We start from the raw sequence: 15,657 nt of genomic DNA on the forward strand, positions 1-15,657 counted from the left end.
ATACAGTTGGGACAGTAAGGACAAAGTTATACTGCATTTAATATTGTCCATTCAATTGAAACATCCAACTAAAGTTTTCAATGACAAAGATATTCTGTTTGAATTACAGCCTGTGCTTTTACTTTGGGAACTTCTAGGTACACATCTTTCTTACAAGTTCAACAACCACTGACTTTTAATGCCAACAGTTTCAGGATGAAAAGCAATAAGGAAAGTCTTTGTCAAGGGTCTACGTTCAAATGTTCCTTTTATACAGTTCTGCTGTGCTAGTATGTTAACATTTCACCTGTTTAATGCTAGACTTAAATTTTGAGAGTTAGAGGGGGGAAAAAAAAGTGAACTCATGGATAAAATAAAAAAAGCATTTAACAGCACATATGAAGATGATAGCAACAGCAGTAGCGCAAAAATAAAAAAGTACTCACGCAGAATCTACTGGCCAGAAGTTGATCAGTGTAACAGGACTGAAAGACAAAATTTGGGAGGTGAAGAGAAAATAGAGCATAGAACGGAAAAGTGGAATGAGCTTTATGACAATAACATGAATGCAAATCAAAGCAGCCAATGAAGAAAATTATACATACATATATAATTAAAAGCTCAGAAATACAAGCTGAAATAGTGGACCAAGTTAACAGACTTGATCACAATAAGAGAACAAAAATCCAATGCATTTTAGTTTGAATATTATTATTATTATTATTATACAGGATTTATATAGCGCCAACAGTTTACGCAGCGCTTTACAACATCAGGGAAGACATTTAGTTACAGTACAATTCATATCTGATTATAAAATAAACCACACCTTTATAATCAAAAGTAGCATACTACAAATTATGTGATGTGCCAGAATACTGGTGATCTTGCGACTTTATTACACTTAAAAACTTAAAGAAAATATTCATGTTCCCTAAAACAACCAATCCCATTCAAATACCCAATTTTCTACTGAACAGTAGAAAATTAAGGTAGGAATGATGTGAGCGCACACCGCCATTATACGGTGGCTCATTGAAGTAGAATATCATTATGGCAGCAGCTAGCTGCCATAACCCCGGTATTCACTTCTTCATTTCAGTGGGCCGTCGACTTTCAGATAAAAGTGGTCTCAGTGGTGGATTCACAACAAGTTCACTTTTAATCAGTGGCGGGAAAGGGACACCCTCCCACCACGCTCCGGTGCTCTCCACCGCTTGCTGGAGCCACCGACAGAGGCGGAGGCGATCGGTTCCTATCCCCTGCTTTGCAGGCTGTCGAGTGAGGGGAAGATGTCCCCCACCCAGCTCCATACCACTGCAGGATGGAATCGACGTCAAAACGTCACTTCCGCCCATAGCTCTTAAAAGGGAAAACTTTTTTATTGCAGTTTAGTGTAAATATGAGATCTGCAGTCTTTTTGACCCCGGATCTCATATTTAAGAGGTCCTGTCATGCTTTTTTTCTATTACTAGGGATGTTTACATTTTGTTGGAGTTCTTTGAATATTTTCACGGATGTTTATCACTTGATTGTTTCTTGTTTATTTGCATTATTTTGCACAATTATTCACGTTTACATTTTTGCATGGACTATTTACATTTTATTTTTCATTTGAATTAATTTTGGTTTTCACCGTTAGTGGATACTTTTGCGTTATTATATTTACAGTATTCATTATTGCACGTTTGCACTTTATATTAGCAAGCGCACATGCACCCCCCCTTTTTCATACTTGTTCAGTGCGTGAGCACATTTATCGTTGTGGCTGCTGTTATTTCATTTGTTCACTTTTATTTAGATTTATATTAATTTATTTTGTTTGCGCATTGGTCCCCCCCCCTTAACAGTGTAAAAATAAAAAAAGTTAAATAAATCAGAAAAACAAAAATATATTTTTTTAATGTGCCTCATTCCGCTGAGCTCGAACGCATACGCGATTAGCACCCGCATATGAAAATGTTTTTTAAACCACACGTAAGGGAATCACCGTGATCGTTCAAGTGAAAGCAATAACTCTAGCCTCCTCTAACTCAAAACATGCAACCTGTAGAATTTAACGGTCGCCTATGGAGAATTTTAAGGATAAAAGTTGGTCACCATTCCACGAGCAGGCACAATTTTGAAGCGTGAAATGTTGGATATCTATTTAGTCAGCATAACATCATCTTCCACAATATATAAAATAAATTGGGCTAACTTTACTGTTGTCTTATTTTTTTTAATTAAAAGTGTCTTTTTTTTACCAAAAAATTCGCTTGAAAGACCGCTGTGCAAATACAGTGACACAGAAAGTATTGCAACGACCACCATTTTATTCTCTAGGGTATTACAAAACATATATAATGTTTAGGGGTTCTAAGTATTTTTCTAGCAAATAAAAGAAAGATTTTAACTTGTAAACAAGTTTGAAAAAAAAATAGGCCTGGTCCTTAAGTGGTTAAAGGGCAATTCATAGAGCTATTTGCCCTGAAAAAAAAAGGAACGTTGGTTTTGTGCAAATAGCAGTAAAATGAAATGCAACTAGGCTATTTTCCAGGCAAATGTTCTTAATTTATAAAAAATAGTGTGATTTAGGAAAACACCACATTATGGCCACTAGATGGAGCTGACTATAGGAATAAAAAAAATCCTGTTTACTGCCGACTATATCTAGTGATTATAGTTTGAAATTTGTGTTATTCACATAATTCTTATAAAGAATATGGTCTGGGGAGAAAATAGGCAAGTACAATTCGATCTGACTGGAATTTACACAGAACGAATGTACAAGGGCTGTACTAAAAGTAATGCAAAAGTAGGCAGAATTCGTTTTTATTAACCTCTAGATGCCTACAGTATGCAAATATGCGGTCTCTGGGCAGGTGGGCCTGGACACCGAGCCACCGCATATTTGCATGCACTATTGCAAAACAAGCTGTGAAGAGAGCGTGCTCCCAGCACAGTTAGCGGCAGGGAACAGAAAGCTCTGATCATGTGACCACCATCACAGACAATTACGGAGGTCACATGATCATAAACACCGCCCCGGCATCTAAAACCCCCTAAAGGGCCAGGAGGCGCTGGCAACCAGGGGTTAAATTATATAGGTAGCTTAAATTTTGCATGTTGATAAGAGTAATTCTTCCTCTGTAGTAAATCTTCTTAGTTGCATGTAAACAATGGACTCCAAGCAGACGCAACCTGCTGTCACAGTTATTAATGGGCGTGGGGTGCAGGCTGCCTGACATCCACAGAAAATGTACAGATGTGGTTTGCCTTCAATTCCGCTTTCCCCTTCTTTAAACTTGCCCTGGTCAATGGAATCATCTGTAAACATTCCATAGCCTTCTGTGGATGTCGGACAGCCTACACCACTCCCTCGTCAAGAACCCAATTGTGGTACGTTGCGTCTGCTTGGAATACATAATCTACCTGCAATAAAAAAAAAAAAAAAAGCGTTACTATAGAGGAAGAGTTACTCTACCAACAAGAAAATAGTGAAATTTGAACAACCTATCCAAGTTAATAAAAATGTTATTCCCACTTTTGTATCACTTTTTCGGTATAGCCCTTGTAAATCCAGTTTTGCAGATTTATTAACCATTTTTTTCACACACACGTGCCAATATCCACCATCTCTACTTCAATGTTTATGTTTAACATTGAAGTAGAAGCATGTAACTTCAAGTAACTTTTCAATCACCGAAGCCATTAAGGGAGCTTAGTTTGGTGTGACCGTATTGCTTTAACTGCTTGCCGACCAGCTGTGACCCGTTGTACCTGTACGTCGGCCCTTTAAGTGGGAATAGCACCCGATTCGGAGTGGCCGGCGGTGGTGATCACCGCCGGCCACGTGCGATCGTGGGCACGAGAGCCAGAACAGGGACGTGTGTGTGTGTGTGTGTGTAAAAACACAAATCCCTGTTCTGTGAGGATTGACAAATCGTGTTTTCATACTAGCCAAGAACAACGATCTGTCATCTCCTCTAGTCACTTCCACCCCCCTACCGTTAGAACACACAAGGGAACACAGTTAACCCCTTTCCTGCCAGTGACATTTATACAGAATTATCAGTGCATTTTTATAGCACTGATCGCTGTATAAATGTCAATGGTCCAAAAAATGTGTCAAAACATGTCCAATCTGTTCGTCATAATGCCGCACTCCCGATAAAAAAAAACAAAAAAAAAAAACACGCAGATCACTGCCATTACTAGTAAAAAAAAAAATAGTAATAAAAATCTTTCCCATAGTTTGTAGACGCTATAACTTCTGAGCAAACCAATAAATATACACTTACTGCAATTTTTATTACCAAAAATATGTAGAATACATAAATCGGTCTAAACTGAGGATTTTTTTTTTTTTAATTGGGATATTTATTATAGCAAAAAGTAAAAGATGTGTTTTTTTTTTCAAAATTGTTGCTGTTCTTTTGTTTATAGCGCAAAAATAAAAACCGTAGAGGTGATCAAATACCACCAAAAGAAATCTCTATCAATGGGGGAAAAAAAAAAGGACGTCAATTTTGTTTTGGAACAGCGTCGCACAACCGCGCAATTGTCAGTTAAAGCAACGCAGTGCCGTAATGCAAAAAATGGCCTGGTTATTAAGCAGGCAAATCTTTTGGGGCTGAAGTGGTTAATGTAAAAGTTTCACCGCATAGTAGGATTACCATTTAGGCTCCAACAACAGTTTAACTTTGTTTTTGGCAAGGATGTGCAGTTTTTTAAGTTTTGTTTTGTTAAAAGATTAAAAATCTTGCATACAGCTAAATGTATGGCTACTACATTGTTTACTATGTACATAAACCTAGAGACTATGATAGCAACAGTGCAGATGTTGTCTCATCAGCCTGAAACCTGCTACCAACCGGAAGTTTCCTAAACTATTTTAAATATTATGCTACTGGCAGATAGAGAGATTAACACATTATGATCTGCACCTGCTGTGTGATTGGGAACATCAGCGATAAATGTGCTTAGATTAGAGAGAGTAAACAAGAAATCTATTTTTCAGAGGTTCTTTTGCTTTCTTGCCTTTTAAGTGAACTAAACACATTAGGTTTGCCAAAGCCTTTCAACCCTACCTCACAATAAAACTTAACCTCTGCCTGCCCAGCCCCAACATTCCTTTAACTGGGTCTTTAACCTCAGGGGTGGGATGGACTTCCCAATTATGTGCAGAATCATTGCAGTAGTCGGTGCTACTACAGTGATTGCCACAATCTTCCGAGCCTTGTGCTGAGCGGCTGCACTTCTGAATAGGGTGCATGAAATCGATCAGCACAGCCCCAATTCACAGAACACCTTATTTTTTTTTTCAATGAATATAAGGCTTTCATCAATTGGATGAGGCGGAGATTGGGGCATCACTGCCCCTTCCCAAAGGTAGAAGGATAATGAATACAAGTTGTTACCATGTAGTTTTTCAGGTTTACGAATTATAAAGAAACACTTGATTATGATATTTTTGCAGAGCGTAGGGGACATCCTTTTTCCTACTGGATTACATGTAGTGTCATTATTTCTAACATTGCATCCTACCTCAAAGGAGAAAATTATAGCACAGCACAAAAGTAGGCTTTTGTAAAAAAAAAAAAAATATATATGCGAGACACCTTTTTTTTTTTTAAACATTTTCCATTATTCCTTCCAAGTATTTATTTTGTAGGGATTCATTTTTCCAAATTGTAAATTTCTGTAGAATATGCTACATCGGGCATCACTAAATGGTGGACCGCGGTTTGGATCTAGACTGGGTCACCGTCTTATCTAGATTTCTGCAGTCCCACCATTTAGGAGCTAGTTCTTCACCTTAAAGGGGTTGTAAAGGTAATTTTTTTCCCCCCAAATAGCTTCCTTTACCTTCGTGCAGTCCTCCTTCACTTACCTCATCCTTCCATTTTGTTTTTAAATGTCCTAATTTCTTCAGAGAAATACTCACTTCCTGTTCTTCTGTCTGTAACTACACAGCCTTTTGAGGGGGGAGGGGGCGAGCAGGAGTGCCAGGACGCTCTCTACTTTGCAGATAGAGAAATGGGCTGTGTGTTAGTGGGCATTCTGACACTTTGCAGATAGAGAAATGAGCTGTGTGTTAGTGGGCATCCATAGTTGGAACTGTGCTAAAGTATATTATACTTCCCTGAGGTAGGTAGGCTGCTACGGTAGGAATTAATGGCACTACATGTAATGCGACTGTCCTTTGGTATACATTTTATAATCATGTTGTCCTGAAGTAGCTGTGGAAAATGCATCAAATCCCAGTAGTGTGCAATCCATTTAAAACAAAGTATGGCTGCATTTACTGGTAAATAATAAATATATATATATATATATATATATATATATATATATATATATATTGGTCTAGAGTTTTTTTTTTTTTCCGTAAATATTGTCTCAGCACTAAAACCATGTTTATAGTGTTTGTTTCTTGTATCATCAGGTAAATAGATACTACATATCAATCTTAATTTTTTTTCACATTTCTAGTACCTCAAGGACTTTATGCTGCTCCCCTTTCTCTGCTACTCCCTTCCTTAATCCATGAGGCCTTTGCCCAAACCTCCACAGCAAATACCATCTTCATAAATGCATAAAACCTTGCTAAACTACCAAATGTTTACTGGTTTATACAGTTAACTACACTGGTACCTATACCTCCTACTGTTCAAATCTCCATGACCACTTTTAATACGCTAGATTCTATGTTTGAATCACAATTGACATACTAAAGGTTTTAGATTCTCTGAATGTCTGTGTGTATTTCATATGGATGTTTAGTTATCTCCCCCAGTTAAAAAAAAAAAAAAATACTGCTAGCTTGCATGGCTTTCTCCCAATTTGTTTAATAGTGTATATATGCATGGTAAATACTTTTGAACAGGGAATATAGAACTGAAACTATGCATCTTTAAAGTGCTGCAGAATATGTTGGCACTTTATAAACAATAAAAATAAATAGATAGTTTTTCCTTCCTACTTTTAGACCAATTTTGAACATGTTTCTCATTCCCAGGATTTCAATATAGTTTTTTTAAGCATCTATATGTTCCCTCTCTGTACGGTGATGCAGCATATGTTTTTAAAAACAGTTATTTAAGCTTTGCTTTATCAGGATTTGAAATGCAAAAGAAAATATCTACAATTTATTGAACTGTGCAGTAGCTCAGAAAAACAAACCTGAACAACTCTAAACACAAGAAATAGGACATTTTAGGCCTCCCTAGCTTCCCAAATAAAATAAAATCCAAGCTTGGCTATAAAATCTAATGAAAAACAGCAACAGAATACTACTCCTAGGGCCCTTTCACACGGGCGGACGAACGGTCCGTTTTTTACAAGTCCGTTTACTTGTAATGACTTGTAATGCTTCCCTATGGGATTGCAGACGTTAGTGGATGATGCATCCGCTAACGTCCGTAAAGATCCGCCTCCGCAAAGATCCGCTTTTCAGACGGAAGAAAACACACGGTCCGTATTCATCCAATTCCCCATAGGGGAGAGCGGAGGAAAGACAGGGCGGTCTCTGCACAGTGTGCGGGGACCGCCCTGTCCGCCGACAGCTCAGCGGGGATTTACGGATGATCCCCGCTGAGCAGACGGACACACATGGGGCGGATCAATACGGAGCCGCTCCGTGTGAAAGAGACCTTATACAGCTGACAATGTTTTGTTTTTTTTAAGTAAAAACATAAAGAAGGTAGAAGAAAATTTGTAAAGGCAAAAAATGTACTTGTCAGTAAATTCCTCATCTTGGAGTATGGTACAAGACTGAAAAAGTCACAGACAATGGGCGAAGCTGGCCACAGACGGAGTGATTTTCTTTCCTGTAAACCACCAGCCACTGTGTTCTCCCGGCGGGTGAAGCTGCCCTCACCAGGAAAAAACAGTGATTATAACATCCGCCGGCAATAATCACATGTAAAATCCGACAGGCTGGTTGTACCCAAGTTGATCGATCAACTTGGGTACATTCTGCCTGTCCATACATGGTTTTGAATCAGCAGGAATCAGCTGAGATTTGAACACTCTATGGCTGGCTTTACATGCTGCTACTTTAAGGTGATTGTACACTAGCAAAAGTGTTGCTGGAAATGCCCCCCAGTGCACATTCATATAACCCCACCCACTCTGTGGGACTCCAGTTTTGTAGCAAATAAGGCAAGACACAGGGGACACGACCAGTGACATGGTCTGTACTCCAAGATATGAAATGTACTAGCAAGTCAAAATTCCCATCATCTTGATGGTACAGTAAAAAATAGGGAGTCAGAGACCATGCAAGGTCACCAAACAATAAAATGAAGGGTGGGCAACAAGGAAAGTGGCAGAAATAGAGACTCACAAAAAAAAAAAAAAAACAGAAGACGAAAACAAAGGGTAAATGGACCCTAAACACTCGTAAAGCACCTTGTGGCTGAAGCTTGCATTCCCAACGAGATTAGGAAGTTCAGGGCCATAGACCTGAATAGATTTAGGTGATAGAGGCAGAAGAGGTACTATAATTACAAAGGGATTAACAAAGAAATCATAGTTTCAGTGAAATCTGTCCTAGTCAGATAGGCTGTCTGTTGCATGTCTGATAGGGAGCTAGAATTAGAAAAAAGGAGCAGCATCAAAAAGAGACCTTGGCTTTGTTACAGGGGAACAGCTATCATCCTGTGCGTTTCACTGCTGTCTGTAGCATCTGTGCTATTGGGCTGTTTTCTTTCTCAGACCCTCTGTGCCTTGTCCAGCCATTGCTAATCGAGGGGATCTCCTGTGGGATACTTATTAAATGGATGCAGAAAGAGTGGGTATTAGCGTGTTTGGGAAAGGAATTACGATAACCCATGCGCTGACTAATGTCCACGTTACGATAACATTACCTACCACCAATGTAGAAAAAACAACTACAGAGGGGATAAAATAATAAAGTGAATACCACCCCATAATTTAAAATAGGACATCTGTCATGAATACACGGAAATCCTGTCTTACTTTATCAATGCTGCAGGTTTTAGAAGGGAACCAAACTTTACCCGTCATGGTGGGCATTCCACCAAAGGGGTCTTCAGGGTCATGTGCCATAGAAATTTCCCACAGCACTGGCCATATATAGCACCCTGTGGCTAACTACACTCATTACAAAGTTGAGCGCTGAACCCAGGATAGAGCGCCCAAGGCAAAACGTACTGTCTGGTTCCGCCGCTGCGGGATCTGGATACAGTTCTGAAAGATGTAAATCTTAGTTAACCAATCCAGAAACTGCTAGAGAGCCCTGAGGCAATAAGCAGTTAGATCTTGATAGAACCGTCAGTTGAAGTAGTAAATAAAAATAAAAAGAATGGTTTAGAAAACAAACATTTCTAGGAGATGGCCATGACCTTAAAGAAACCAGCAAAAAAATAAGAGTCCCATGAAGTGGGTGCATTTTTATTTGAGGATTGATTGATTGATTTTAATATTTCTTTACAGCGCCACATACACCCTGAAGGGTGTGTCTAAGCGCTGGAAGGAGGTCCGCTGGTCTATTCTGGACCAAAAAGCAATCCAAGAGAAAAAAGAAAAAAGACTTCGTAGACGAACTGATGGCTCGTGTACATAAAAGAAAGAGAAACCATATAAAATATCAACAATAAAAACAAACGGTAGCAAGGGGGTTTGGAGTGAGGGGGACATAGGGTGAGGGGAGGAGGGGCCAGGTCAGTTTAATAGGCGTGGTCATAATCAACTTGCCCCAAAGAGGAAGGTTTTCAGAGCCTTTCTGAAGGTAATAAGAACAGTGGACTTCCTCAAAGGCAACGGGAGAAGGTTCCAAAGCGAGGCGGCTCTGGCTCTGAAGGATCGGCCACCGAACGAAATCAACCTTACTAGAGGGATGACAGCAAAGTCCTGATCGGCCGATCTCAGTGCCCTGGGGGGGGTGGTAATGTATGGCCATGTTATTAATGAACAGTGGGCCATGTTGTTTGAAGGCCCTGAACATAACACACAAAGCCTTGAATTCGATCCTCCTTGCGCATGGGAGCCAATGAAGTAGTCTGAGAACAGGTGATATATGGTCCCATCTTGAGGTCCCCGTAATCAACCTAGCTGCCTGGTTCTGCACCAGCTGCAGCTTGGAGAGCCATTTAATAGGGAGTCCAAGGTATACCACATTGCAAAAGTCAAGACGTGAGATGACTAAGGCCTGTACTAGTGTATTTCTGTGCGTTTTGGAGAGCAGATGTTTTACCCGTCGCAGCATCCGAAGATAGTAAAGGGCATTCTTGATGCAATGAGGATGCAATGAGGTAGTTCCCAGCAAAGCTTTTCTCAGTGTCCAGTCACCTTAAAGTAGTGGCATACCCATGGTCAACAACTTCCTGTCCTGTGCCCTGCGTGTACAATTAAGATAACAATTTACATAAGGGCATATTCAGGGATACTTTTTTAAAGGCACATGTCAAGATAGATATACGAGATATACCATATATTTTGAAGGTGCATGTTCCAGGTCTATCATTTTCACTCTTCCTTCATAATTTGACACTAGACCTTGACTAAAAACGACACCTGATCTGTACAAGCTTGTTTTGGGCTAGTAACTTACTATGCATTACACTAACAGCCATTTCAGACAGGTTGAAGCACAGTAGACACTTGCTGTTTACATTAGCTTGATTATTGACAGTCCTCTGTGCATTAGTAGAATGTTGCCCCACATAATGTTGCAGTTTTTTTTTCTGCAAGGTACACTTTAAATAAAATTACAGTTTGATTCTTGCTTAATCTTTTAATTGATATTGCCTTGCATATTTGTTGATAGATTTGCTACTTCAATGGTGTTTTATGCAGGTGTACATACTACTGCAGACTTTCTAAACACATCAGCTTGTGTTTCCTACAGCCAAAATAAATTCCAGAAATTATGAAATGTATTAATGTAAAAAAATAAAAACAGAACTGACAAAGGCATTTGCAGGTCCAGTAGAGTGTACTCACGTGTCCATGTTGTCTCCTTCTAGGACAGTCTGAACAGGCAGGTAACCCATTCTTGGGTGCTTCGCAAAGTATCGTTTAGTCCTGAATTTATTCTTTAAAACCTTTGCAAAGTCGCGTACATCTTCTCCAGATGTAGTCTGAAAGAAGACATTACTTTGTGAATATGAGACTCGATCGCATGAATTGAAAAGCAAGGTAAAAAGCACGGTTTTGCTTTGAGAACAAAACAGCTGTGAAGTAACGGGGTCAAAAAGAAAACAAGTCCATCCATGGATTTAAAATCCGGCTCAGCATGCTCCTTGAGAGAATCGGCATTCAGGTATTAAATGTTTTACAGGAAAGTATTTGGCAACTGCCTTTATTTAGTGGCTTACAACAATGAGATTTAGCATTTCTTAGTTCCTTCTTTTTTGCTTTTAAGTTCAAAGCTAAACTCAGTCACGGACTGTGGTTTATGGAAGCCAAAAACATCAACCAAAACAAAGAGCTTGGCACCTACCATTTTTCTTTAGCTATTCATGTCAGATCCAGCTAAGAAGGGTTCATTCATGTTAATAGCTGTACAAGCTCTTATAGGCAGACAGACTATAATCTAATTTGAATTATTTATTAATTATACAGTACAGGATTTTAAATGTATTTGGATAGAATTCTAGAGTTGTAAAGCCAAGCAGAAAAGAGGATAAGTCCACAACTATTTTGTGAGTCACCAAAACAAGCAATGCAAGGCACACTGATGGATTCATTTAATAACAGAACTTAAAGCATAACTACACAGCCTCTGAGCATCACAAACCAAAAGCGCCAATTCGTTCATTTGTAATACACAAAGCCAACTCCCCCATCCATCCATGTCCCCATACTTTACATATTTTGTTTAAAGCAGAGCTCCACCCAAAAGTAGAGCTTAAGCTCATTTGTCTCCTCGTCCGATGCCACATTAGGCACCATTAGGGGGGAGCGGATACTTGTTTTTGACAGTTATCCCGTTCCCACTTCCGGGAGACTGTAGCACTGCGAATTACGTCAAAGCTCGGCACCTCCTCCGCCGCCGGGCCAGTAGTAGATGCGTAGCAGTGGCTCGTGCATGAACAGTAGGGACTCGGCGTGAAGCCGAAATGCTTCACTACTGGGTTCACTTAGCAGCAATGGCGGTGGCAGCACCCGACAGCTGATGAAAACATCACCTGCGGTGCCGTCATCGCTAGAGCCCAGGACAGGCAAGTGTCTTATTATTAAAAGTCAGCAGCTGCAGTATGTGTACCTGCTGGCTTTTAATTTTTGCAGGGGTGGGCGGACCTCCGCTTTAAAAATTACTTTGAAAAACACCACCTAGCATTTCCGGCCGTGGCAATCTTGAGTAAGGGCAATTACTTCCTGGAATCCATATCTCAGGCATACAGGCAGTTGAGAGTGCTTTGCGGTGAATACCCCTGGAATGTACAGTGCCATGAAAAAGTATTTATACCCCTTGAAATTTTTCACATTTTGTGCAAGGCACTGTATATCATAATTTTCCCAGGCTTTCTACAGGTTACCAATTTAAAAGTTACAGAGAAGATCTAGGGCTAGAATTATTGCTCTCACTCAGACATATGCGGTAATGTGGTGCGAACACAGTTTACATATGTGGGCCTGACCTACATATGCATTCACTACTGCACGTAAGCATGGGGCACTTTAAAATGAATTTTATTTTTATACTGTCTCATTAAAAAAAAATATTGATCACTTTTATTGCTATCGCATGGAATGTACACATCCCTTGTGATAACAATACAGCACGACAGGTTCTCTTCATGGAGAGATCTGGGGTCGAAAAGTCCAGGCTGAGGTTGCCACTCCATTGCAGCAGGACACCATAGATGTGCGACTTCCAGGGGTCACCCTTCCTTTTTTGAACCTTTGCAGGAGCCAGGACGGGCTCCATTTCATGTTAGCACTCTAGCAGCACCTGCTGATGCACTGTCTATATACCCCCTCCCTAATGAGCCTGAGCGGCCCACACACTTTTCCCAGGTCAAACTGAAAGATCAGCCTTCCAGTGTCGTAAAATACCAAGTCTTCAGTTTCAGGTAGACAGGTTTAATATATCAGTCTGGTATAAAATGTATTTATTTATACTGATAAAAAGGGTAAAAAAAACATTGTTTCAGTTTAAAGCGGAGTTCCAACTGTAGTTTTTTTTTTTTTAAAGACACCTGTCACGTTCTTATTACTAACTCTATGCAAAGTCGCTGTAATATTGCAGTATTTTTTGCTAAAACTAACCTTTATATTCGATTGTCAGCATGTTCCCATTTTAACTGTGGGCATGCGAAACCCACTAGACTATTCTTCCGGGATAAGATGCTGCTGGGTTACCCAGCATGCATGTCACAATGCAGGGCGTGGTGCACGATTGTGTCTCTGGCAACATGAATCTGTTCTTGGTACCACATTGCATCGCGTCATTTCCTATTTGGAAATAACACAATACCAACAGGAAACCAGGTAAAGAAAGCTAAAGGAAAAAATAAATAAAAAATCCAATTTTGTTTCATCTTGCTGTAAGATGCAGATGTGGGTGGAACTCCGCTTTAAGATTTTTTAGGTCAGTCACCAGGTATACTAAAAGGTGAAACTCGAAAAATTTGAATATCGTGCAAAAGTTAATTTATTTCACTAATGCAACTTAAAAGGTGAAACGAATATATGAGGTAGACTCATTACATGCAAAGCAAGATAGTTCAAGCTGTGATTTGTCTAAATTGTGATGATAATGGCTTACAGCTCATAAAAACCCCAAATCCACAATCTCAGAAACTTAGAACATTACATGCAATCAATAAAACAAGGATTGAACAATATTGGACCTCTGAAAAGTATAAGCATGCATATGTACTTTTGCAGAAATTACTGCCTCAATGCGGCGTGGTATGAAAGCGATCAGCCTGTGGCACTGCTGAGGTGTTATGGAAGACCAGGATACTTCAATAGCGGCCTTCAGCTCTTCTGCATTGTTCGGTCTCATCTTTCTCTTGGCAATGCCCCATAGATTCTCTATGGGGTTCAGGTCAGGCGAGTTTGCTGGCCAAACAAGCAAAGTAATCCAACAGTCACTAATCCAGGTTTTGGTGCTTTTGGCAGTGTGGGCAGGTGCCAAGTCCTGCTGGAAAATGAAGTCAGCATTCCCATAGAGCTCGTCTGTGGAAGGAAGCATGAGGTGCTCCCAAATCTCCTGGTAGCCGGCTGCGTTGACCCTGGATCAACACCAGCAGATGACATGGTTCCCCAAATCAACGCAGACTGTGGAAACTTCACTCTGAACTTCAAGCATCTTGCAGTGTGTGCCTCTCCATTCTTCCTCCATACTCAGAGTCCTTGGTTTCCAAATGAGATGCAAAATTGGCTCTCATCAGAAAAGAGGACTTTGGACCACTGAGCAACAGACCGGGTCTGTTTTTCTTTAGCCCAGGTAAGACACTTCTAACGTTGTTTGTTGTTCAGGAGTGGCTTGACAAGAGGAATACAACATTTGAAGCCCATGTCCAGGATCTGCCTGTGTGTGGTGGCTCTTGATGCACTGACTCCAGCCTCAGTCCACTCACTTTTGAATGAGCTTTCCCTGACAATCCTCTTCAGGCTGCAGTCATCCCTGCTGCTTGTGCATCTTTTTCTTCCACACTTTTCCCTTACACATAAACTTTCCATTAACGTGCTTTGATACAGCACTTTGGAAACATCCAACTACTAAACTAACAATTACCTTTTGAGGCTTTCCCTCCTTATGGAAGGTGTCAGGTCAGCAGTCTTTCCCATGATTGTGATTCCTACTGAACCAGACAGAAAACATTTAAAGGCTCAGTAACCCTTTCCAGGTGTTATGGCTTAATTAGCTCATTAGAATGGGGCACTTTGAGCCTAGAATATTGCACCTTTTCACAATATTCTAATTTTCGGAGATTGTGGATTTGGGGTTTTCATGAGCTGGAAGCCATAATCATCACAATTACGACAAATCACAGCTTAAACTATCTTGCTTTGCATGTAATGAGTCCATCTCATATATTAGTTTCACCTTTTCAGTTGCATCAGTGAAATAAATGAACATGCACAATATTCAAATATTTGGAATTTCACCTGTATACTACATTTATACCATACAGTTTTTCCATTGTTTCAGAAGATTAACTTATAGGATTTGGGAACTTACAGGAGTGCAATATTCAACCATCGGATAGTGCATTTTGTGACCTTTTGCAACACGGCCGGAAAAGAAGCAGCTTTGGCAGATGTCATAGTTAAAGTGCTTTAAACTTCTGTACCTAAAGTAGAAAATGAAACAAAGAGTAATTGTAAATTTTTTGGATACTTTCAGTTCTACTACCCCAAAATCAAAATGAAGCAAAAGCTGCTATTGCTACTGTTTCTATGCTGTTTTTAAGAATGTGGGAAAGGACACGGGTGTTGGTCACATGGGTCACTTATTTTCTTGATCACAGCTGACCACCAAAAACTCTACAACTGTAAGATACAATTTTAAAATGTTTATGTTCAATGCACAATAAAAATAGAGAATATGTTTCTGCCCATCACAATTGACAAAAAAAAAAAAAAAAAAGTTAGCAAACGATCAAGAAAACTGATTGATAATTGATAATTTTCACTGGGTAAGCATACCTAAAGTCACTACTATAGCTGGATATAATACAGTACTGCTCTGTGCAGCTATAGCTTGACATT

At 39.8% G+C, this 15,657-nt stretch overlaps 1 protein-coding gene across 3 annotated transcripts in view; it reads right to left on the bottom strand.

The window, feature by feature from the left end:
• The window catches only part of DMD (dystrophin), a 2,981,380-nt gene that overhangs the window by 67,771 nt on the left and 2,897,952 nt on the right, over positions 1-15,657 (bottom strand). For all 3 annotated transcript variants that reach the window (XM_040336501.1, XM_040336499.1, XM_040336500.1), the window contains 3 exons: positions 15,128-15,239; positions 10,933-11,069; positions 426-464 (listed from right to left, as the gene is read on the bottom strand). In XM_040336501.1, coding sequence (XP_040192435.1) covers positions 426-464; positions 10,933-11,069; positions 15,128-15,239 — 288 coding nt within the window. The remainder of the gene's footprint in view (positions 1-425; positions 465-10,932; positions 11,070-15,127; positions 15,240-15,657) is intronic.

This window comes from Rana temporaria, chromosome 2 (assembly GCF_905171775.1).
Source record: "Rana temporaria chromosome 2, aRanTem1.1, whole genome shotgun sequence".
In the NCBI taxonomy this organism is placed as follows: domain Eukaryota; kingdom Metazoa; phylum Chordata; class Amphibia; order Anura; family Ranidae; genus Rana; species Rana temporaria.